This window comes from Pseudopipra pipra, chromosome 15 (genome assembly GCF_036250125.1).
Source record: "Pseudopipra pipra isolate bDixPip1 chromosome 15, bDixPip1.hap1, whole genome shotgun sequence".
Lineage (NCBI taxonomy): Eukaryota > Metazoa > Chordata > Aves > Passeriformes > Pipridae > Pseudopipra > Pseudopipra pipra.
The window spans coordinates 12,228,797-12,252,065 of NC_087563.1; the positions used below are offsets into that span (position 1 = coordinate 12,228,797).

Sequence of the window (23,269 nt, forward strand, 5' to 3'; positions counted from 1 at the left end):
ATATATACATATATATATACATATATAGCAAGTAAGAGGAATGTGATTTTCAATGCTGAACTGATTCCTCAGCTTGGCAATACTGCAGACATCTCCAGCAGAAAGAGAGGATCACTGGGTAAATTTGCTCTTCCCTGTAATAAGGATTATCCATGGCTACTAAACACCCCATTATGGAAGCTGTATCTGAAGTCATGCTCAAAGACCATCACCCCCCCTCATCGTTCCCAGACCTTTCAGGGTAACCCCTACTTACAATTGTGAAGTTCATAACCTTCAGAATCCAGATGGTCATAGCAAGGTTCACCAGGATTAAAATCATTAGGAGCAGCACAAAGAAATAGAGGCATCTCTTCCTCCAGCCATAAATCCCCACTTTGTATACCTGGGGTCCTTCTGAGGTCTGCATGGTGCTCCGGTGCGCGTACTGTTCCTGAGGCATCTGAAACGATCACAGAGAAATCACCACGTGTATTCAGTGGCAAGAGAAAGCTGATGATAAAAGCTGCTTGTGTCTGTGCCTCCTAGAGGGTTTTGTTTTTTCTTTTTCAGAGTTTACCGGCTGGGCAGCAGCTCTTTGGATACCTTGGTTCTGCGTTATTTTTCCTTCTGCTTGCTGCATGCAGAAACATAACAAAAGAGAAATGTATGTGTTAAATGTGTATATCTATATTTATAAATACACATAAGCACGCTGTCTAAAGGTATCCTACAGAAATCACTCTGGAGTGACTCTGTTCACTGCCCCAGGTTTTGCAAGGCAGGCACTCCAGGGCCTCTAAGGATCCTGAGGGGAAAATTTTGCATGCATTTTGTAAAAGCAGTTGAGTTCAGCAGTTTGTTTGGAAGATGCAATATGACTTCTCAGAGGTTTAATTTAAAAAAAAAATCATCTCAAGCAAAATCATTCCTTCCAACCAAAGAAAAAAGTCAAAGGGGAAATGTCTGCCTTTCCCCTCACCGCACTCTAACTTCGCCTAAACAAGTTAACATGAAGCACAAGTTTCTCCAGTTGCCACATCCCTAACAAATTATCCCCAAGTATCTATGCTGGTTTAACAAGGACTCTGATATGCTGAGAGGGTGAGCCTGCTTAGACAACATCAGAGGCCAGAACTATGGAAAGAGGGAAAGAAGGAAAGCCAGTGCTGAGGAAAGCAGCGCAGCAGCATCCGCAGGAAGAACTGCTTTACAGCTCCCCATGGTGAACAACCTCCCCCTCCTACAGCCTGCTACCTGGCTGGCTCCAGGCAGTCAGGGATCTGGCTGCCCTCACCAAGGATGCAAAAACATGGATGCTTTTAAAGGGCATCACAACGAGCTGGGACAGGGGCCCAGATCACAGCCACCTCCCAGTGGCCGTGTGCCACCAGCTGTGCATGCACGGGAGGGGGTTGTGGAGGTATTTGGTGCCACTTGAATGAAAGTATTCATGTTCTCACCCTTCACATTGAGGTTCTGGAAAGCCACTTTCACAGCCTTCCCCAGGGATCGGTTTTTTATGTTTTCAGACTTTTTTTGATGCACAGGCTGAGGATATAATCTCTAGTAACACATAGCTTGCTGAATTTTTTTGCATTTTAGACTCTAGACAGATAAGAACCCTCCAAAGATGTTCTTGCACTACTAATTCCATGAGCGCCTTCCTCAGTATCTGGCACTCACATTTCTACGCAGTGAGTTACAAAATTTACATCACAGGAGGGAACAATGCGAGTTCCTCTGTGGGAGTGTGATCTGTGAGGTGAGAATGAGGCAATGGTAGAAATGAGATGCTCACGGGGGAGAGGAGCTGGGTCACCAACAAACACACAGACTTGGAGAGAAACAGACCTTTTTACACTGCTACAACCACTCTGATCTGTACAAAGGGAAAACTTACACAACAATAAATTACAGAGTTTCCACTACCTGGGGGAAATTATAACCGCAACTACTGTACAGTCGAGGATTTTATTGCCTAATATTTTAACAGGGTATCCTGGAGAGCACATATTAAATGCAGCTTCTCCCTTGGAGAAAATGAATAAATTGCATTGCTAACCCTCTCAAACCATGGAAGAGGTTTGACCAAGGAGAAACAATATGAAATATCCAGCTAAAAATACCTCTTTATTGCAAAACTTGTTTATTCACTTTATCTCTTTCCTGCTCTCGCTCCTTTTTTTCTTTACTTGCAGTCTCTAGGACGGAGAAAATAGCATATCCAGCTGGGGCAAAACTTTACAGACATCAAAAGAATTTACAGCAACAGAACACAACCACAAAGAGCAACCTGCATCCATGCAGAAGCCTGGTGTTGAGAATTTCTCCAGTTCTGATAAAATATTTAGCTCACAGCTGCCCTAGCAAGAGACAGAGCAACTAAAGTACTACAACACTCATGACGAGCAAGACTTAGTAATACAGAATCAATTTAAAACAAGAAAATAACTCAGCAATTGTAGATAGCATGTTCTTTCTATACAGACTCTCACATAGCCACATTTAAAGCAATATATGATTTCTAGCTAGTGTTTCCTCCCTGAATTGTAACTGCTACCAAAAGAAAAAAAAAATGCTCATGTCTGTAGTTTTCCAGGAAGACAAAATGATGGACACAGAGTGCTGAGGTGTGTTAAACCAACGAGAAGGTCTGCAAGGCAACTACATGTGGAACCAGCTATATCCGCTATCAATAATCTGTACTGTGTGGGAGGGAGAAGTATGCTAGTCATAATTTACATTTTGGCAACGTTTCCTAACTCAAACACTAAAAAGAATTAAGGCACCAGAAGAAAACAGTATTGCTGTGAAAGAACATCCAGTGTCTGCACTTGCTAGGTGATATTCCCCCTTTCGATTACTGAATTAAGGGGAAAGGTGGCGGCTGCTGCTCACTAGGATTCTTTTCTTCTTCTTCAGGAAAATACTAGGAACTACCACTTAATTATGTAACAGGAGAGAAAAGATAATACTGAAATAAATATACAAATTGGAAAGGAGAATGACATCTTCCAAAAGTCAAACCTAAAAGTGTCTGCTTGATCTGAGAGGGGTTAAAGACACACGTGCACACCACTGGACCACTACCAGTGTATGGACAATCCCATTTACAATACAAAAAATGCAGCATGCCAAATCTTTGCAATTTAGCCACAGATAACACAACTATGACTACAGAAGTGTAGCCTGGAACCTGGGTAATTTTCCAAATTCCAAAGAGTTCTTTTTGTTGTACAAAAAAAAGTAAAATAAAAAGTTTTTGTACAAGAGCTGTACTCTGAACACCACAAACAGGGCCTGAGACAAAATCCAGTCCACTTAGAAAAACTATTCATCCTTTTGCTTTAGCACACCTTAGAGATATGGCCCACGACAAGACAGATATATATGGCTTTTAAGGCCACTGGAAGTGTTTTGTCACCACATATGCTGATCTGCACAGGCTGCTTGACAAGTACTTCTCCAGAGAAGCTTCAGCACTTTCCTTCAGTAAAGCTGAAACCAGGCTCAGTCAGCTGAGGCACCATAAACCAGAACTGGCACTGAGATTCCAAAATCCCACCTGCCCTCACCAGTTAAGGCAAATCTTTGTTCCATGCCTCTCTCCCTCCTCCCACCATGTCCTCCTGCCCTGGCAGAAAGTTTCTCACTCAGGATGTGCAACCCACAGTAATGATTCACCAGGCAGAAAAGTGTTCTACATGCCCAGGAATGAATAAATACCTTTCCCATACAAACGACGGTGCTGTAACATTCCCTGGGCATGCTGGCTCTGTAGGCTTAGTGAGGGCCATGAGCAGGGTGAGGTACAGCACAAGGAATCAATAATGCTTCTCTGCCATGGGGGTTTCTTTGATCAGCATTTAAATGATGTATGTTTAGTAATAGAACAATTTTAAGCTTAAAGGGGATGCAATCTGGGAAGGTGGTTTTTCTCTTACGAACCCTCTTGAAATTTGCTGCTGAAAATGTCCTAGAGCTCATGGGAACAGCTCACTGCAGCACAGACTGAACACTCCTGAGCTTTGCACAGCCAACAGTCTCCCCTCCCGCCTGCTTGCATATAACTGAGGTGTAACAGCTTCATCAGAAAAATGAAGAGCTCCTGACCCCAGGCTAACCTGAAGCATGGTGATGGGAACATGTTTCTAGAGATGAGAGAAGGGTTCAAATTCCCTCAGGTCTTGGACCTACATCTCCCACATTCGCCCTCTCTTTGTGTCCGTATCACCAACATCCTCTTCTCTTTCTCTTTGTTTTCTGAAACAGAAACCTTTTCTTTTGGGCTGAAATAAGCTAAAAAAAAAACCCCTAAAAACCTTCAGAGGTGCTCTCTGCCATATCACTGGAAGGCAATGTACTTGTATTCACTAGCTGTAAATGCTCCACAGATTCATCCTCTTTAATTTCTCTGTCTTTTAAGTGCACAGTATCCACCAGGTTCAAAAGAACAGACATTTCTGGAGCGTGACTGAGAACAAAACGTGGCATGAAGAAGAGTGTTTTGAGCCATCTATCAATGAGACATTTTGCGTCTCTGCTCCCCATAAAACTCTCTCAAGTTTGACACCCCCAGGTCTCTTAATCCACCAGTTTCATGGCCCAAATTTGATTCATGGTCCTGCACGTGGGTCAGACCACAGACCAGATCTCCATATAAAAGATCAGGCTTTGGAAAATTACATCTAACTTGCAGCTTGGGCAGCAAGGGTTGAGTACTGCAGAACAGCCCAAGGGATGAAATATTTGCTGGGAAAGTGTAATCTCACAGCACTTTTCTCCAGGACCATCTAAGCCATGAAACTGGCCTCTTCTACACTGATAGGTGTGGCAGTGTGGCCTCTGTCACTGCCACTGGTGCCCCCAAAGCTGAAATCTTCATTCTCTGCTTGTCCCTCTGCTTCTGTCAACAATTCCCATCCCTCCACATGGGGAGCAGTTCTTCTATGAGTTGGGAAGACCATCATCACTCAATGCCCACTTCTCAGGTATCACTGCTATGTGATATGTGTCCAGAGAGACAAAAAGTAAAAGGAAAGATCCTAAGGAATGTTCTCATCTTTTATAACTTGTCTCTATCACCGGGGTACATCACATGTAGTGTTCTTCAAATACCCAGATTCTGGCAAACATAAGCATATGAACAAGCTCCTTCTGGTCTGCACAGTCCATTGGGGCATGCTCTGCCTAGTCCACTGGAAAATACCTCTTTTCCCATCTCCACCTCTTGTATCTTATGGAAGTTGGACTCACTCAGCACAGGTAGCTGCGGAGACCTTGGGGATTCATCTCCTGGTACAGTATTTCTCATCCAGATCCCTCAATGCTCCAGGCTACCCCCTACCTCTAACATCTTGAAAGCTCATGTGATTTCCCCAGTTGCCAGGGCTGACAGCATTTCAGCAACAAATGTGCTTGAGGATAAGTGCAGTGCAGAAACCTCAGCTTATAAACCAGTAGCTCTGAGCAGATGGACTAAACCAATAAGCTGAACATAGGACTTCTGCTCTGCCCTGTCACTTCTCTGCATTCAAAGAGCACCTACAGTAAAACTCTAAACCTATTAGTGTTTGCCAGAACAAACCAAAGCAACAGGCAGCTCCATCCCTGAATAGTATTCCCTAAACCAAAAGTGATATTTTATTATGCTGCAAGAGTCTGTGAGCAATGTGATGTTACTTTTGCTTCTCTTCTCTGAGAAGGAGAGAAACATGTCTGCTTTCTTATTTATGAGTCTCTTCCAAATTTTAGACTTTCTTCTCGATAGTTACCTTGTCTCAATACTTTTTCAGAATTAAGAAGAAAATGAAAAGTTAGCAAGGAAGAAAAAATTTCTGCAGTGAGTTCTTTTATGTATCAAGCCAGTCAACAGGGAATGTCTTTCACAAGATGCCCCACAATTTGTCGTGATACGTTCACGCTGCATGCAAACACCACACCAGCCTTGCTGCATTCACACGCCGGTTCCTCTGCACCAATCCTCTGATTGCATGTGAAGCAATCACAAGCCTCTGTCCATCGGTGCCAAGTTTACAAAAGCTCTTTCCCACTGGAGTGTCTCAAAGCAGGGTGAACAAATATGAGAACTACACCAAAATAGCCAGCAGCAGGTGTGACTGCAGGAGGCTCTGTGAACAGAAAGAGGAATATAATCAACTGAGAATCTCGAATCAGAGAGCAAGCTACAGGAGGTGATACTTTGCAGACTTCTGCCCCAACACACTCTCACCCCAAGTACCAAGAAAAAAAGTTATGGCTTGTAGAAATGTGCAAAGCAGGATCATAATATGGATTTATACGGCTGGAATCCAACCAGCATGGCACAAATTGAGAGCTGTGGGCTTGAGCATGTGCCAGGATCCAGAGTATAGTCTCTGCAGTGATCCTGCTCACACAAGTTAAAACTTGTTCTGTGTATCTTCCCTCCACCATCTTCCCTTCACATGATGTACCTTCTGTGCTTATGTTTGTTCTTTTGCATAGACACATTTGCTTTCTGGTTTTCTCCTGGGAAGAACCAGGAGAAGGAATGCACCTATTAGGGTGGGCTAATGGCTCTCTTATCTACACGCTTCCAAGATCAAGAGACCCTCTACACTCTGTCCCCACATGCACACACCCTTCAATCCTCCTGGATTCAAAGCAAAGCTTGAATACTTGACCCAGGTGGAGCTGCAGAAAGGTCACTTCTGGCAGGGGGAGGCTCAGGAGCAGCTGCCAGATTTAGGGAGGAAACACCAACTCCCTTGATCGAACCCAGCCCAGGGCATTGCAAAGAGCCTCTCCTGCCCTTCCTGGACTCACACCCACACACCGGTGCCTCCACTGGGATTCCATCAGGAATGTGTACAGCAAACAGCCCAGCTGGACACTCAGGACATCCCATGATCCAGACTGATCCCATACCTGATGAAAACCTGCACTATGTGTCTCATACACATGTGGCTCTGGAGCACCTCCACAGCCAGGCACATCAGTGCAGCCCTGGCTGCTGTTGCCTAAAACAGACATATTTCAGTCTTTTCATCTCTCTGGCTCTTCAGTGCTGATGATCAGATCTGGGAGGTGGGATGCTGCATGATCAGAGGCAGGAACTTGAATTTTATTTTATCTTTTTTTAAAGAAGCTTACAACTAACTTCTTTTTTAAAGAAGAAGATAGGAGGCTGACTGGGTGCCTAAATTAACAGCTGATGAGAAAACCAATAAAGCTCCAAATCTGCACGGTAAGATGGCAGCCTGCAAAGGTTAAAGTAGTCCAGATCATATGAGACCTTCATTTAACACAGCATTTTCACTGCAAGTGTATTTTATGCAAAGCAAACTTTGAGCTTATCAAGCCTCTTAGTTTTCATCATATGCCTACCCCTTCCATAGCTCATGTTTGTCCTTCCTCTCATTCCCTTTGCCCCCATCAGCCTCCAGGAAGGCACAGTACATCCATGTCTCTTGTAGGATGCTCTTTCTGCACTCCAAACCCACAAAGTCCTCACTTGGTTCAAAACAACTTAACACACTTCAGCAGCATTACTGGGAGAAAACTCTGGCCCTGCCACATGCTCAATCTGATGCCTTTTGGTGGGGGATCTCTCCTTGTCGCTAAAGTTTTTGGATTGCCAAGATGAATGACTGCTTGAGCCCTGTAGGTGCAGTCCTGCGGGATGCAGGAAAAGCAAACCGTGGGTCTACTCCCATGAACCAGCCAGAAATGCTTCGCGCTGTCCCACTGTATAATTTAATGTCCTTAATTCATTCCTTGTTGAAAGGAAAAAAACTCACCACCACCACAAAACATAGCTGAAAAGCAATTTCAACACATCAAAAAACATTGCTCTGAAAATCCAAGGAAGAGGCACTAGCAGAGGCAAGGAAGTTTGTGAAGCGACGCGAGGCGGACTCCTCCTGACACCTCCATCCCCTGACGAACGCACGTTCCCAAACTCCTGAGCCCAAGCCTGCCATATAAGGTGCTGATATCTCTGCAAAGGCAAGACAAGCTTTAATGCTGCAACTAAAAGGATGAGAGAACATTGCCTAAATCTGGCAGGCTTCTAAAGAGAGAGCGAGCTTTTCATCATAAATGTTTCTTAAGTTATTTGGGGAAAGAAACGCAAATCAGAAGAGAAGTTGCAGATAGAGGAGTCCCTAAATTAATGTTTTTCCGTCTAATCTGCTCTACGTGGCTTCTGACTGTGCTGTCTGTTGCAGTTTGCTCATGCTTTATAAAATACAGGAAAAGAATATGCAGAGAAATCACAAGGCAATGATTATTACTGAGTTACTGCCTCTCTTCACAAGCTCACTGTACTAGGAATTGCCAAACAACCCCCAGACAAACATGCTTTCAACTCATTAAACAACTACAGTCCAATGTACTTATAAATGTATTTACCCTGGCCAAATCACATTTTTCATCCAAATCTATGAGTGACACATGGTACAGAGCCAACCTTTCAGTGGCTTCAGGTTATATACACACTTATTGCCCAAAAAGAAAAAGTTTGGGATTATTTGGGTGTAGCGTTCCCTCAGTCAGAGACGCAGCGCGGGCGTTGCTTTGCCTGCAGCATTACTATCGACACAAATTTAGCCAGAAACCACCACCCAACCTCAAGCAGCTCCCAACCCTTCACAAACGTGCCACAGCTTCCCGTTCTTGACTTTTGTTTTTGCTCTGAACAGCAGTCTGAAAGCGAGAAGCCCCTCTGCACGAGCACAAAAGAACGGCAAAATCCCCCCAGCCGCAGCAGGACGGAGCACGGCAGCTCTTACCTCTCCCTCGGTGGTGGATGAACACACGGAGGGTGCGGGAGGCTGGTGAAGATGCAGCGCAGTGTTCAGAGCAGCACGAGGCCTGGCCTGTGCTCATGAGCTGCCCCTGTCAGATTTTCCAACAGCAGAATTGCAGCCAAGTCCCTGCCCATGCCTGAAGAATTTCCTGAACAGCATTCCCGTTCTTTTTGTAACTGCTTTGAAACCACACTGTCTGTACTTCAATAAGGCTTTGTCAGGCCAAGTTACAGCTACTGGGCTGGCTCCAGAGAGCAATTGAAAACACATGTGTTTTGCATTAAAAGCCCCCTTCTCCACGCACAGAGTCAGACACAGACACCCCCGTCCGCACTCAGCCCCAGAGTCTGCCTGTCTTGCCTTCACAGCTATAGAGCCAGCCATTTCAGTCAAAAAGAATAAAAGGATTATGTTGGTGGAGATTTTCTTTGGGAAAAGGAAAAAGGGGGTGGGAGGGATCCCATTCCCATGGATAACACCTCGCCCTGCCTCCTGTATTTTGCTGGGATCAGTGGGTCACGGGTGCCCAGGTTAACAGCCGACTTTGCCGAACCCCAACAAGTAACAAAGCAGAGGGATTAAAATTTCAGTTTACCACTACTCTCCTCTTACCTTTGCCTCTGTCTCTTCTTAAACTATGAGAAAAGAAAGCATATTTTTAGCATCTCTAGACTCAGTTCAGCACATCAGAACTGTATCCTAATCTTGACACATACTCCTGTATCTGCTTATACTAAAAATAATACAACTATTTTTGAGTACTTTCATCCCTCTCTGCTTTCCAGCTGTCCAAACCCTTAAAAATATTTTAAGCACCTTGCATCTCTTTCTAAAGAGCATTAACATTGCTCTGGCATTGGCTTATGGAAAAGAAATAGAAGATATAATGTTATACCTTTAATCAGAATGGGTCCCAGTTCTTAAAATCTGTAATCATTTCCAGACAGCACCATGGGTCAAAGCAGCGAATGAGGGCTCTGCAGCTCAGGATGCCCTGCCTGTGGCATGTGCCCGTGAAGCAGAGCTGGAGTAGATGTGGAAACGCACATGGATGTCCCCCTTATTCCACCACGGCTAAGTCCCACCAAAGATGAAACACAGCAGCAGAGTTGTCAAGGTAACAATATAGAAAAGAGACAGTTTAAAGAGAGAGAGAGATATTTTTCCCTCCTAACATTCCTTTTCAAAACTGTGCACTCCACTTCTCTCGGATTATTCTGTTCTGTGATTTACAGAGGTGTGGTGGCCAGGTGAAGTGTTCACAAGGGATAAATGCAGTGGTGATTAGAAGTAACTGAGAGCCCTAAGATCCAGCACTCTCTGAAGGCAGTAGGAATCCTGCTGCCTTCCATGGGCTGTGAGTTTGGTCCATAGCAAGGACTCATTTACCCACAGGAAGGTGAGATCTGCCTTTCGCCCACGAGCAACGAGAACTTACAAAACCCACATGGGTTTCCTGTATTGAAAGCCTGCAGTTCTTCATCCATCCAACCTGTTTTGAGGGCTGCTGTGGTTACACCACACGTGGCTCTCTCTTGCACTCTGCCCTACTACCGACATGCCCTTTTCTTACTCCTGCCCAGAGCCACACTCTGGTCAGCAATACTGCCCACGTGTCCCAGCAGAGTGCACAGGCCAGATGTGGGCAACCTGGACTGGCCCCCCAGCTGGCCTCAGTAGTGATAGATGTGGACTATGATGCTATTTTGCAGAAGACAGGATGGTATGAAACCACATGGTTATTTTGCCTCAGTTTTCCAGACTGTCAAAGAAAAAGCACGCACACAAGCCACACACACACAAACCAGTGGTGATAGCATTTCACATATATTTGCACAGCTTGTGAGGAGTCAGTTTGTGCCAGAAGAGAAACCACAGACTTTTGGATTACAAATCAGGACAGCTATGCATGCAGCTAAGAGAGAGTCTCCTAAACGAGCTGCCACAGCAGTGATAATACTCTTTGGGTTGGCAACCGGTAACGGCTGAAACCACAACGGCGCCTAAAACCTTTGGAGTCTCTTGGTATAAATAAACTGAAACAGAAAAATATGAACTGCAGATTCACATAATTAGATTTTCAGTTGTACAAGACAATCAGGCATCTGCAGAGCTGTTTGCAAGATGATAGCAGTCCATGCCTTCTGTCTTAAATTTCCCCATGGTCTTTATTCAGCAAACCAGTTACGTATGGGATAGGAAATAACTTCAGTGGATTGATGTGTGTTTTGAGTTAAGCACATGCTTTAGTGCTTTGTGGGCCAGGACTTCTCATGGCAGCCTGGCTGCAGCAGGACCAATAGTCAAATTATTTAAAACATGGCAGTACAGTACTTTGAAATTACTCAGTTCTTTACACAAATATGGTAAATCAGTGGTTTTCCAATTTTTCTCACTGTGTGAACCCCTAAATATTTGACAAAGGTGGTGCTTACCCCTGTGATCATTTCATAGAGAGATTTCTACGTACCTTACAAAAAACTGTCTTTACTTGTCATTTTTCACAGTTCCCTAGGGAATAGTCCACAGGCCTCCTGTACGTCTGAGGACCACAGGCTGGAAACCACCGCTGGAGATAACTTAATCCTTTATTAAAAATCTAAGTGATCTCTTCTGTTTATGTGATGTACTTTCTATCTTCAGAATATTCATGTGAGCTAGTACCATGCTGGCAGGTAGAGACATGGGGAGGTGACAGCATTAATATTGCATTTTTTCTATTGGTATAATTACTAGGCCAAGTCTATAAATATTTACATTAAATCTGTCAGGCATCACACCAACCTCAGTGATAACTTCAGGGGTGTCTTACTGTAAACTGCATTAATGCCTCACTATTTTGTCATCAAGTAACACATAAAATGCTCCTTCAAGCTAAGCCACTTTGTGAAGGTTGTTTTTATCTCTTTCTCATTTGGGTACAGGGTTTAAAGATGCTTCAAGCATCAGAACTGTGGCTCAGGGACTGTTCTATTTTTCTGTTATTGAGCTATCATTCGTATTAGTGCCAGCACTACCAAAAATATATGAACCTTGCAAGCATAAACCTTAAGTTGATGTCGACATAACTATCTGCGTAACTGCTATTATTTCTCAGAACTGGCAGGGTTATGAGGATTAAAAAAAACTAGTAGAGCTCTTTAGGAAGATGAAAACAAATTAACCCCCCTCAAAGCTTCAATATCTTTGCAGCTGGAGATTGCAACATGTAGGGACTTCCATTTTGTGCAGGAGATCCAACCCACCTGGATCCATGACTTTCTACAAAAGATAGGAAGGAAGTTCCTTCTTTACCATTTATACCTGTCCTGCATTTTGACATTCAGCATTTTCTAGAAGCAGCTGCAATTTACTTGGTATTTACTATTAAATTATCAATATTCACAACTAATTCCATTTAACAAACAATATCTATTTGCATAAAAATGCAACTTGGGAATTTTATGCTGTGCAGATTTCCAGGGACTCATTCAAATATTCCCCAAACCTTCCTAAAGAAATCAGCACAAACTAAATATGCAGAAAGAATCAGCATATAAATGCAGGTGTGTGTGCACCTGGAGTGGAGGAAGAAGTCAAAATGAAAATTTTAATATCTGAATGAGATAATTAAGCAATTCCTTGTTTGAGTTTTCCCTCCAAATGACTTTTTTTAAATTGCTTGAAATATCACAACAGAATACATATAAATGTTTAAGTATTTTTAAAATCTCAACTGAAAGAAATCATCTGCCTAATTATTATTATTTTAAATCTCCCCCAGATTTGGACTCTTTTAAGAGATCTCTCGAGTACCCACGTGTAAAGAGAGAAGCCAAGACTCATTTCAGCTCCATCTCCTTAAATACAGAATTAAGGGAGCTGATGGATTAGAAAGTTAAGTATTTTGGGTCAGGAACAGCAAGTGAAGAGAAGGCAGCTACTGGCATTCCTGATGGATTCACACAGCCTTGAGCATCCAGAGAGGACAGAGGGCAATGTAAAGAGAAAAGGAGGAGAGGAGGGGTTCCCCAAACCTGTGTAGCTAATGACAGTAGTTGTAGGAGCGGAATGCTTCACTGAAGGGAGAAAACCCATCCCTCTGTGTGTGTGTGTGTGTGTGCAGGGAGCAAAGGCCTGATTTGATGGCAGGGAGCAAAATCCTATTTAAGTGCTGCAGCTGCAAATGCTGAAGGCACACAGGTCATCAGGTAATCACACACAGGGCTGAGATGGGCTTGTTGGACAAGTGAAAAGGAAATGGGAGAAAATGAAAAAGAACGTGCATGTGTGTGTGTGTGTGTGTGTGTGTGTGTGTGTGTGTGTGTGTGTGTGTACACGACCATGTGCTGAAAGCAGCCAGACCTGCAGTGCCTACATCCTCACCCACTGCTCTAGTTTCTTCAGAAGAGATAAATATGGCTACACTTCAGTAAGTATAAATATAGGCCTGGTTATGAGATGCAAGATCTGCTAATGCTTGGAAACTAAAGAGAAAGAGGGGCAGAGCTAACGCCGTTGTGGCTGCTCTCACAGACAGGCATTCAAGGATGCTCTGAATTTCATGCAGATGAGAAACTCCACTAACAGCAGAGGTGACCCTGAAGTGGAGGCCTTGAATCACGTGACACTGAGTTATTTAGATCTGAATACTAAATTTCCCCTTTTATTCATCTGGAGTTAGCAAATAGTATGACAGCATAAACAAATCAACAGAAACACAACAAAAAATCCTGGTTTCATGGCAGTGGTACAGATCAGCTGGGCAATGGCAGGTCATGGCAGGTGTCAGTGTCACTTGCACAAGGCTGAAAACACAGTGTGAGGTGAAGGACTGATCTTTTATGAGAGACCAGAGCCAGAGAGCTGCTGCTCAGAGTCTGGACTTCAGAAACATCCACATCTCTGCTGCTGCTATGAGACAAGGATCAAAGTGGTAAAAAGTCATCACCAAAGGCAGGGACCTTCCACTGCACAGGCTCAGGAGAGCTGGAGACAAGGAAGGCTGGAGGATGGAAGTATTCAGCACATGAGAACAACAACAGGCTCATGTTTAACTTTGCACACATCAATGTCTAACACCTACATTCAGAGCAACGTTCTCCCAATGGCTCTTTTCTCCTTAGGGTCCAAACCTGCAAACTCCCTGAGCCCTTTTGCAGACTGCAGTGTTTTTAATCCGAAAGTTCTGTGCCGTGCTCCTTTTCCCACAAAAGCTGCAGCAGTGTTTACCCATCAGCCAAAGAGCCACAGCCAAGACTTAATCCAGCCCACCCCTCCACCCCAACCCCTGCTTTGTAATTACTCTGATGATTTCAGCCATTTTCAAGCTCTTCTCAGAAATAATTTAAGGCCAGCAGAGCTTGTTAATAGGTAAAATGGAAAGTGTTCCTTTTCATTTCTCCAGCAACATTAATGTAATTATCCTGAATAATTCTCAAACTACGTGGGCTGTAATTTCAAGGCAATATTACTATTACAGAGCCCTGTTCTTCCAGCCAGCACATGTCATACTCCCTATCCAGAGGTTATTTATCAGTAATCAGAAAGGTCTTCATTTGCAAACAACAGAGCCTCTTCATCTGCAGCATGACAAGGGAGCAGGATGGGTGTCACCAGGCAAAGATGTGCCACGTCCCTGGCTTCTAATCCTCTGGCATGAGAAATGCAAGAAAATAAAAATAACTGTGAAGATTAATTCTATATGGATATAAGAGCAAATATTCAGTTGGTCAGGCCAATAATTGTTCTTCTATTGAAGACTTAACGGTATCCAAATTTATTACTCTTATCTGAGCAGCTCCACCCTTTGTTCTTTCAGAAATCAGGTTCAAGGCACAGAGCTGCTCTCTAAACTTCAGTTAGATATATACCCCAGCACAGAGACATCATCACCTCAGCCTGCAATAATCATCTTCTGGGAAAGCATTTCAGTTTCTCTGCTAGATCTGTTGTGGTGATTTTTTGAGTACAGATGTGCCACGCTGCTCACATCTGATGCAGAGCACAGTCACTGGTCAGGCAGAGCTGTTCAGCAGCCTGTGCTCATCACAGCCTTTCCCTTTCCACTCCCAGCTATTTTTATTCTGCCAAGAAAGAAGCTCTGCTTGTTCTTACACTTAGGTATCCTATTATATCACAAAGTTTAACACCACTCGATGCACCCAAATCTGGCTCCACAGAACAATTTTCGTGGGCAGCAGAGCTGTGTTTTCACAAAGCAATTAGCAGGACTCTTGCAGAACACTAACAAGGCAGACTGTCAGTCCATCAGCAGTCCCGGACACTGCCATCTGTTTTAACAAGCTCTGGACAGTAAGACTTTTGCATGATCCTGTTAGACTCCTGAGATGAGCAGCAGTGACCTTCATCCACAATATCTGATCCAAAGGAGAACTGTTGCCCTCCTCCTCCCATGACAACACTAGCTGCTCACCATCAGGCTACAACTAGATATACCTAGATCAGACTAGATATAGTTGAAGACATTTTTACAGTGAGGGTGGAGAGGCACTGGAACAGCTTGCCCAGAGAGGTGGTGGAATGGAAACACTTAAGGCCAGGTTGGACAGGGCTTTGAGCAACCTGATATAGCTGAAGATGTCCCTGATCATTGCAGGGGTGTTGGACCAGATGACCTTTAAAGGTCCCTCCCAACGCAAAACATTCAGTGATTTTAAAACCTGATGTACAAATCTGCTCAAGAATAAGCAGCAAGGAGACAGCAGTTCTGGTAATCAGAATGGTGAGCAATCTTTGGCCAAATTTTGCAAATTCTTTCTCTCTGGTTATATTCTGCAAGAGGTGGTGAGATACATGCTGTTCATAAAGCAGCTCCTCCTGACAGTATGAAGACACTTGGAGCTGTATCAGAATAAAGAATGATTATGGTTATATATAAACAAATGCACACATGCACAGATACTCACATATTTTCAATTTCAACAGAGAATGAGGGGGAAGGATTAAAAAGCAAGTTGATAGGAAGCTACACTGAGATTGTGTGAGCCAGAGGGAAGGGAAAAAGATGCAATGGTTTGAAAAAGAAATACGTGTTTGTATGTCAGCAGTCACACCTGACCTTTGCTAGAGAACTCAATATGGTACAGGCATGTTGGTGAGGATATTTACTCCAAGGACCATGAAAAGGCCATTGTGCAAAAATTCCAGACTTGGATTTATCTGCAGAGATATACTCAGGGGCCTCTCTATCTCAGCATCTCTGCTTATTTTATTGGCTGGATGTCGCAAAGGGTAAAAAACTCTATTTGGGAAATCCCTTTATTTCTGTAGCTATTACCCCTCAATTTCTGAGAGGATTCCTTGTGCTTTCCCATATCTAACCAGTTTTTGGAGCCTGGTCTAGAGGGTCTTCCTATGTGTTCAACAGCATCCGTAAGGGCTACAATGTCCAGGAAAGCTGATGAGACCATTTGCACTTGGTCTGCTGTCCTCTTCCAGCTACCTCATTCAGCAGCTGGTAAGGCTTACCCTCACTGCAGTGTCAGAGAAGGTTGCTGCTGCTTTCAAATCTCTCTATGAGACAAAGATTCAGGCTAAGGATTTCTGTAAAAATGTTTGATCCCATAAGAGTATGAAAGAAAGAAACAAATGTCCTGTCCCTTCCTCCACAGAATGGAGAGCCAACATGCTATTTGGTTCTTGGCACCATGTTTTTATCCTATAACCTTATAGTTATGTTCTTGGATTACTTGTGAGCACAGTGACCCCGACAGCTTCCACTAGCACTACACTGCAGAAATCTTCACTGCAGAATTAGAGGAATGGGTTTAAGTTTTGGCAGTATTTGTTTCTACATGGCAGAAAAATGAGAGGCTCATTGCACGACTCCTCTGTGTGAGCGAACATATCCTGTGGTTTGGCAGCTACAGGATCTTTTCTTCATTAGTAGGACACAGGGAAAACCTTGCCACATTTGTATATTTTGAAGTGAAATTTCATCACTGCTGTGATTAATGTTAACGTCATTTCTGCCCTAAATTCTCCACTCGCTCAGGCTAAAAATAACCTCCTGGATTTCCTGATATTGTCCAATGAGAATCACAAAAGGAGAGAGGGCAAGGAGAAGAAAGGAGAGTATCTTTTCATCCAGACTTTCTTTTTGAGCACAGTAGCTGTCAGGAAGGTAAGAGAGATGTTCCGTTCTAAAATGTGAGGGATTTTACCTGCCCACTTTTCTCCCCTAATGACGACAAAAGTTTATGTGCATGATTTTCAAAGAGTAGCACAGTTTTCATGTTATCCCTCACTCAAAATATATTTTCAATTACAGTTCAACTCTATGAAATCACCAGCTGGTAATTAAATTAAATTAATTAAAGAAAGGTTATTTACTTTTTCTTTTTTTTTTTTTTTTCTGAAGTGCCCATGTGGCTTATTCTCATCATCCTGACCTGCCCTGCCTTCTCCGTTTCTGTGGGTTAGGGGCAATCCAGCCCTACTCAAACTCAAGTAAATTCTCCCTCCGCAATGGCAGAACACATGCAAAGTGAAAAATTAAATCCTTTTCCCACAAAACCTGTTTTCAAATGCAAAGATGAGGGTCTAGAGGGGAAGCCATACAAGGGGAGGCTGAGGTCACCTGGTTCAGCCTGGAGAAGAGGAGACTGAGGTGAGACCTCATCACAGTCTATAGCTTGCTCAGGAGGGGAAGAGGAGGGGTTCTTATCTCTTCTCCTTGGTGACCAGTGACAGGATTCAAGGGAATGGCCTGAAGTTCTCTCAGGGGAGGTTTAGGTTGGATACTGGAAAACAAGTTCTTCACCCAGAGGGTGGTTGGACCCTGGAACAGGCTCCCCAGGGTTTGTAGTCATGGCACCAAGCCTGACAGAGCTCAAGAAGTATTTGGACAACACTCTCAGGCACATGGTGGGATCCTTGAGGATGTCCTTTGCAGGGCCAGGATTTGGTCTTCGTGGGTCATCCAACTCAGGATACTCTAGGATTCCATGGTTCTAATAAACAGCTTGGGGTTTTTGTAAACCCCTGCCTTAGAGAAGATCAGCATGAGAGAAATCAATGCAGAGTATTTACTCTCAATTGTCTGTGAAAACATATATATATATTTAAGTAGATTGGTGTTTAAGTAAGAAGGAATGTCTTGTAACACTGGGGTTAGGTGTGAATTCTATAGCAACTGTTTCTCAACGTGCTGCTCTACGGGATCAGCTCTGTGCTGTGTTTGCATCACCCTCCTCCTCTCACCCCTGCAGCTATTTATCATCAGCACAGAAAATTGGGAGGAACTTAGCACGGTGGTACAGAAGTTTCCATCCTGACTACTACACAGAGGTTAAACAGATCTCTCTGCAGCACAGCAGCAAAGCCAGTGCCTTTCTTTTAACCTAAATCACCCAGGCAGTTATTAGGCTTTAAAGGGGAGCAGGTGTGGGAACACGTGTTGGGAGCAGAGTCTGGAACAGTCCCAGGGTTTTATGGGTTCATCATCCCAACACATAAACTTTCTCCCAGTAGGGCTCCCTTTTACTTACCTGTTTTTATTATTGTACAGCAAGATCTCCATAGCAAATCTCTCAAAGGTTAACAGGCCTGTCAGGAAAGTGGAAGAAACAGCCAGGCTACAGTCTATGAATTTTAATGCTCTACATTATAACGACATCCTATTTTTATACTGGATGGCAGTTCACAATCAGCACTATTTTGGTAACTGTAAGGTATGACAGAGGCCAAGAAAGGGTGCAATAACAGTTGTAAGACAACTCCAAATAATAGTGGAAGACCACCATAAAGATGGAACAGGGGACAGAAGGGAAATAACGCACCAGGAAGACTCAAAGAAACCCCAGCAAGGACACCTCCATCTGCTATAGTCTGGGAAACCAAGGAAATGTTGCTGTGCTACAGCAGGTCAGAATGTGTTTCAGACAGATGGAGATCCCGATGTGATATTAGTCCATCTTTGAGAGGTTTCAGAAGCCCTGCTGCTGTCTGCCTAAGAGAAATGACACCTTAATGCTCAAAGTTACAGGTTGTCGCGGGCAAAAGGACAGAAATACACCCACACAATTTCCCCATCTGCTGTACACTCAAGCTGGCCATGTGTTTTGCAGCAAGGAATGCCTGCAGACACTGAAACATCTCTCAGACACGTGCTCTCCAAACCAACATGCTTTAAAAGCTATTTAAAAAAAAAAAAAAAAAAGAAGAAGAAAGCTGGCTACCAGAATACATGTGTTCATCTCTTCAGTCACTGCAGTGCAGTGAGCAGCAAATCTTTAACTGATGCTTAAGCTTCACACATCTCTGTAAAGGATTTCTGAGCCACTTACGATGAGAGATTGTCACTGGGCCATAAACAGGCCCCATCAATTCTCTGGTAGTGCAGTGAACCCTGAACTTGCTTCAGCACTGGGGAAAAGGCATTTGCCACACCAACCTTACAAAGGTTGAGCAAATCTTGACCCTTGCCAAGGGGCAGATGACCACGCCAGCCTGTGCAGGATCAGTGCAGCTCTGGCTGGGATGCCCAGCTGCACTGAGCTGCTGAAGGTGTAACCAGAGTGTTCAGGGTCTGGGGATACACCCAGCAGGCTGCAGACCTCCTCGTGTAAACAAAGCACTTGAGCACAGGTCATGTTTTAAGTACTTTTTGTAGTAGATGCTTACATGAGCATTTGACATAACTCAAATTACATCCAATTCTATCCACAGACAACTGGAGTAACCCATGAATAAAATATTTCAATAAAATCCTGCTTTGGTGACTTCATGAAATGAGCACCAGGAGCACATCAGTCTTGTAATTTCTCCTTCTTTTTATCGACTTTCAAAACTAAGTAAGCCAGGTTGCCCATTAATCTTCTTCCAGCCTCAAATCCATGAGAGCAAGGGCCAGACCCTTAAGCTGGAGAACACAGCACAAGGTGTGAACAGTCAGTCCAGGGATAAAGTCTGTAATCATGCTTGGAGAGTTGGGACAGGCAAATCTGCACCACAATAATGCCTCTTACACCAGGACCCAGAGAGAGCTCATCCCTCTCTATCCTAAAATATTTGCATTTTTATATAAAGAGAAAACCAAGGATTCATTAAAGATAAAATTTGTCACAATTACGTGTTGGCATGTCTTTATAATTGCCTTAAATACTTCAATCTGAAGAAAAATTGGTTGAAAATGCAAGAAAATTATGCTGATCATTTGCTCATAATTAGACAGATTCAATAAAACCTGGTGCTTAACATGTTTTGCATCTGTATAGTCTTTATACAAAATTAATCTCAAGATATCTCTATCACTTTTTAATCCTTTGCCTTCAAGCACATCTGATCTGGAAAGGATGATCTTCATAAACAGAAATCTCTTGAGGATTATTTAAAACTATTACTTTGCCCACAAAACTGTTCCTTAGCACTCCACTTCTCCCTTCTGCTACTGTAATGCAAAGCTTGGAGAACTATGGGCTTTGGCTTGTTCTGAGAAGAAACCAATTATGAAACTGGTGATTTTTGTTGGAAGCCTGGTTATTTATGAAGGAAATAAGTCTTGTTTCCATGGTGGGAAGGAAGTGGGGGGAAAAAAAAAGTAGTAGCCCACTGCTCCAAATGTCTTTCAATCAGCATTCAGCCAAATGTTTGCTCAAAATGTTATCTGCTTTTTGAAGCTAAAAGCAAGGATGAATATGTACATCTCAGCACAAAAGATGTCTTACCCGGGGAACACTCATGAAGCTAAAGCTACTGGTGGACTCATAAATTCTACTGCCAAAGTTTACTTGTGGCTGAAACTTCCATCTCCTGGTCCAGATAAACAAAACCCCTAGGAGCTGATAAGCAATTGATTGTTTTCCTATGCAAAATGGCTCCTGTGTCATGGAAGTTCTACTAATTTTCTTGAGAGCAGATAAAATTAGCTAAAAATGCTTATGTGTACTAAAACAGATAAAAGATATTTATGGAGCTCCTTTCTACCATCTGTCCAGAGCAGTTCAATATGTCTTCAGCCCAATATATAAGCACCTCTATTTACTAGTCTGAGTATCTGATCATCTTTTCTCTCTGTGTGAGAAATTTTTCTTCTTCTTCAGAATACTGTCCTCATTTCTAAACCTGAAGAATATGAAATAAATATGGTACTGCATATAAACAGTGCATAATACAACAGAGCTTCTAAATTCAGAATCAGCTGAAGATATTAAGTTTTTCTTTCTCAGTGATTGATGCCCTCTAGAAGAAATAATAATTATATGGCACAAGGAGGAGGAAAAAAGGCATGTTGAATAATATAAGCATTTAGTCAAAACATAACTGAAACATTGAGGGGAAAAAATGCTTTAAAACTGCTTAGCCAGAAAAAGACAGCATTATCTGTAAAATAGATGAAAAATAAACCCCCTCCAATAAGAAAAGAACTTCAGAAATTTGTTATACACTAATGCCATCTACCAGACATCAGTGGAAGTAGCAGAAAGAAGCGTCAAAGAAACAACAAACACAACAAGGATTCAGTAAACAGGTATGCACAGCCCCAAGTCTTTATTTTTTTAACAAGTACTGAATTCCAAATCTTGTTCTGCCTTTTTTTTTTCTCAGAGAAAGGATTTCAGGGCATCCATGAATGCAAATATTTATCACTCCTTTTAATTGGCAAGGCTGCAGAAAAGTCTTTTAAATTCCCCCTCCAACAAAACTTTGAGGCACAACATCGAACTATCATTATTTTTCTCCTGCAAGCTGATGCTCTCTTATGCAAGGAATAAAACCCCTTTTTCTGTGTCAAATTCCATGTTGTCTCAGGGCCTCTTCAATCTGCCCTGACTCTTTTGATCAGACTGCAAGCTCAGTGAGCTTTGCAAGCGGCTACACTGGGAACTTTACCCCCTCCCTTACCTGTTATATGAAGACCAGTTTCCAAGATTCCCTGATAACTGTAAAGGGGTTGCTACTTTTCTTCTTGTCCCAAGTGGCCCCAGATTTATAGCCAGCTTCAAAACACACCCTAAGGACTTGGTGCCGAGCCTTAACAACACAGTTGCTTTTCTAGGAGAGAGATTTCCATTGCCACTGTGGATGAGCTCCCTGAGTTCCCTCCTCCTAGAGCTCCTTCTCCCTCACATCTTCCCAGCTATGCCTTTTGTGCTAAGACACAAAACTGAAACAAATGAACCCCAAAGCCAGCATTGAGAGTGTTTCTGTGTTATTTCAGAGAACCAAGAACATCTGTGTATTGTCATCTTTTGAATACTGCAAATGGGAGAGAAAACTACTACTGCATCCTGTCACATCAAGACTTGCATGGCCAGCACTGTTTTGATTTCTCTCTGTGCCCTTCCCCTGGCAGTTCACCTTTGTTATCCCCAGGGCACTCAGGCTTGGAGTCACACTCCACCTTCATCTTGCAAATACAGATTGTTGCAGCAGGACCACTTTGACAAAACCTCTTAAATTGCCGATTCAACCTTTGCTTCATTCTTTAACTCCTGCAAGGAAGTTTCTAAATGTGATCTGAATTCTGTCCTGCAATCACCAGTTGTTGTTTCAGAGTTCATTTCCTTTTGCAAAGTTCACAGCCTCTTGGAATACTATTTTCAGTCTACTTGTGAAGGTTGTGTAGATTTTTGTGGATTCCCCAACACCCTTTATGTGGAAGCAGAAAGTCATGAAATCAGTGAGACATCATGCACATGAAATTCTATTTGTGCTGTAGCCTGGGCATAACAAAATACACCAAAAAATGAAGGTATCATTTTACAGCAGAAGTCTAAAAGCAGCTGAGGACCCTAAAACTTGTGTCACTGAGACAAGAAAGAGGAAACAGTGGCCATGACTCTGTCCTTAGCCTGTGCACTTAACAACTCCAAAGCTAGGTTGTTCCTGGCATCCTTCAATGTTCCTTTGGGACACCCACCAGAAATAAATGGCAGATGCCTGTTCAGTCTCAAAACAGTGAGAAATAGATGCAGCTGCAAAATCTGCCACTGCTGTGCCATGGACACGGTGCCCAGCTGCTGATGCAGAAAGGGGGAGACAGACAAACAATATCTGAAATCAGCAGAGCACAATGTAGACCTGAATCATGTTGAAGGCCTAGAGAATACTTCCATTTCAAAAGGAACATCATATATCAATGTGTTTGTCCTTTCAGACATAACCTCGTTTCTTCCAATAACTAAATTTACCCCAAACTAACAAAATTTGTTAGACTTTTAGTCCTTAAAAGTTCCCTTTTGGAAAATATTCCAGAAATTCTCACCATTGGAAAGAATCTAATTTTCTATATAAATGTATTCAGATCAACAACACCTCTTTGCACCCACTTTACCTTTTTTCCCCCTCAAAACAATCCCATGGCTCTCAGAATTATTTACAGATACCAACTAAGAGAGGCACATTCCAAAAATTCTGCCAGTGTTTGTCTCTTTCTGTTCTTCCAGAAGGACAGAAACAAAACCTATTTAGCTGCCACACTCTGTCTGTCTCTACAATGGAAAAGTTCAAATGATGAAGCCAAACTGAATAGCCACTGATTAAGAAATTGC

General features: G+C 42.9%; 1 protein-coding gene across 11 annotated transcripts in view; it reads right to left on the bottom strand.

Annotated features, from left to right (window-relative positions):
- SGCD (sarcoglycan delta) overlaps positions 1 to 23,269 on the bottom strand; it is a 347,493-nt gene that overhangs the window by 142,928 nt on the left and 181,296 nt on the right. For 7 of the 11 annotated variants that reach the window (XM_064671961.1, XM_064671955.1, XM_064671950.1 and 4 more), the window contains one exon: positions 257 to 442. In XM_064671961.1, the coding sequence (XP_064528031.1) occupies positions 257 to 442 (186 nt within the window). Of the gene's footprint in view, positions 1 to 256; positions 443 to 8,756; positions 8,859 to 9,669; positions 9,738 to 23,269 lie in introns of those variants that run through there. The other 4 variants (XM_064671958.1, XM_064671957.1, XM_064671960.1 and 1 more) reach the window with 4 other exon arrangements.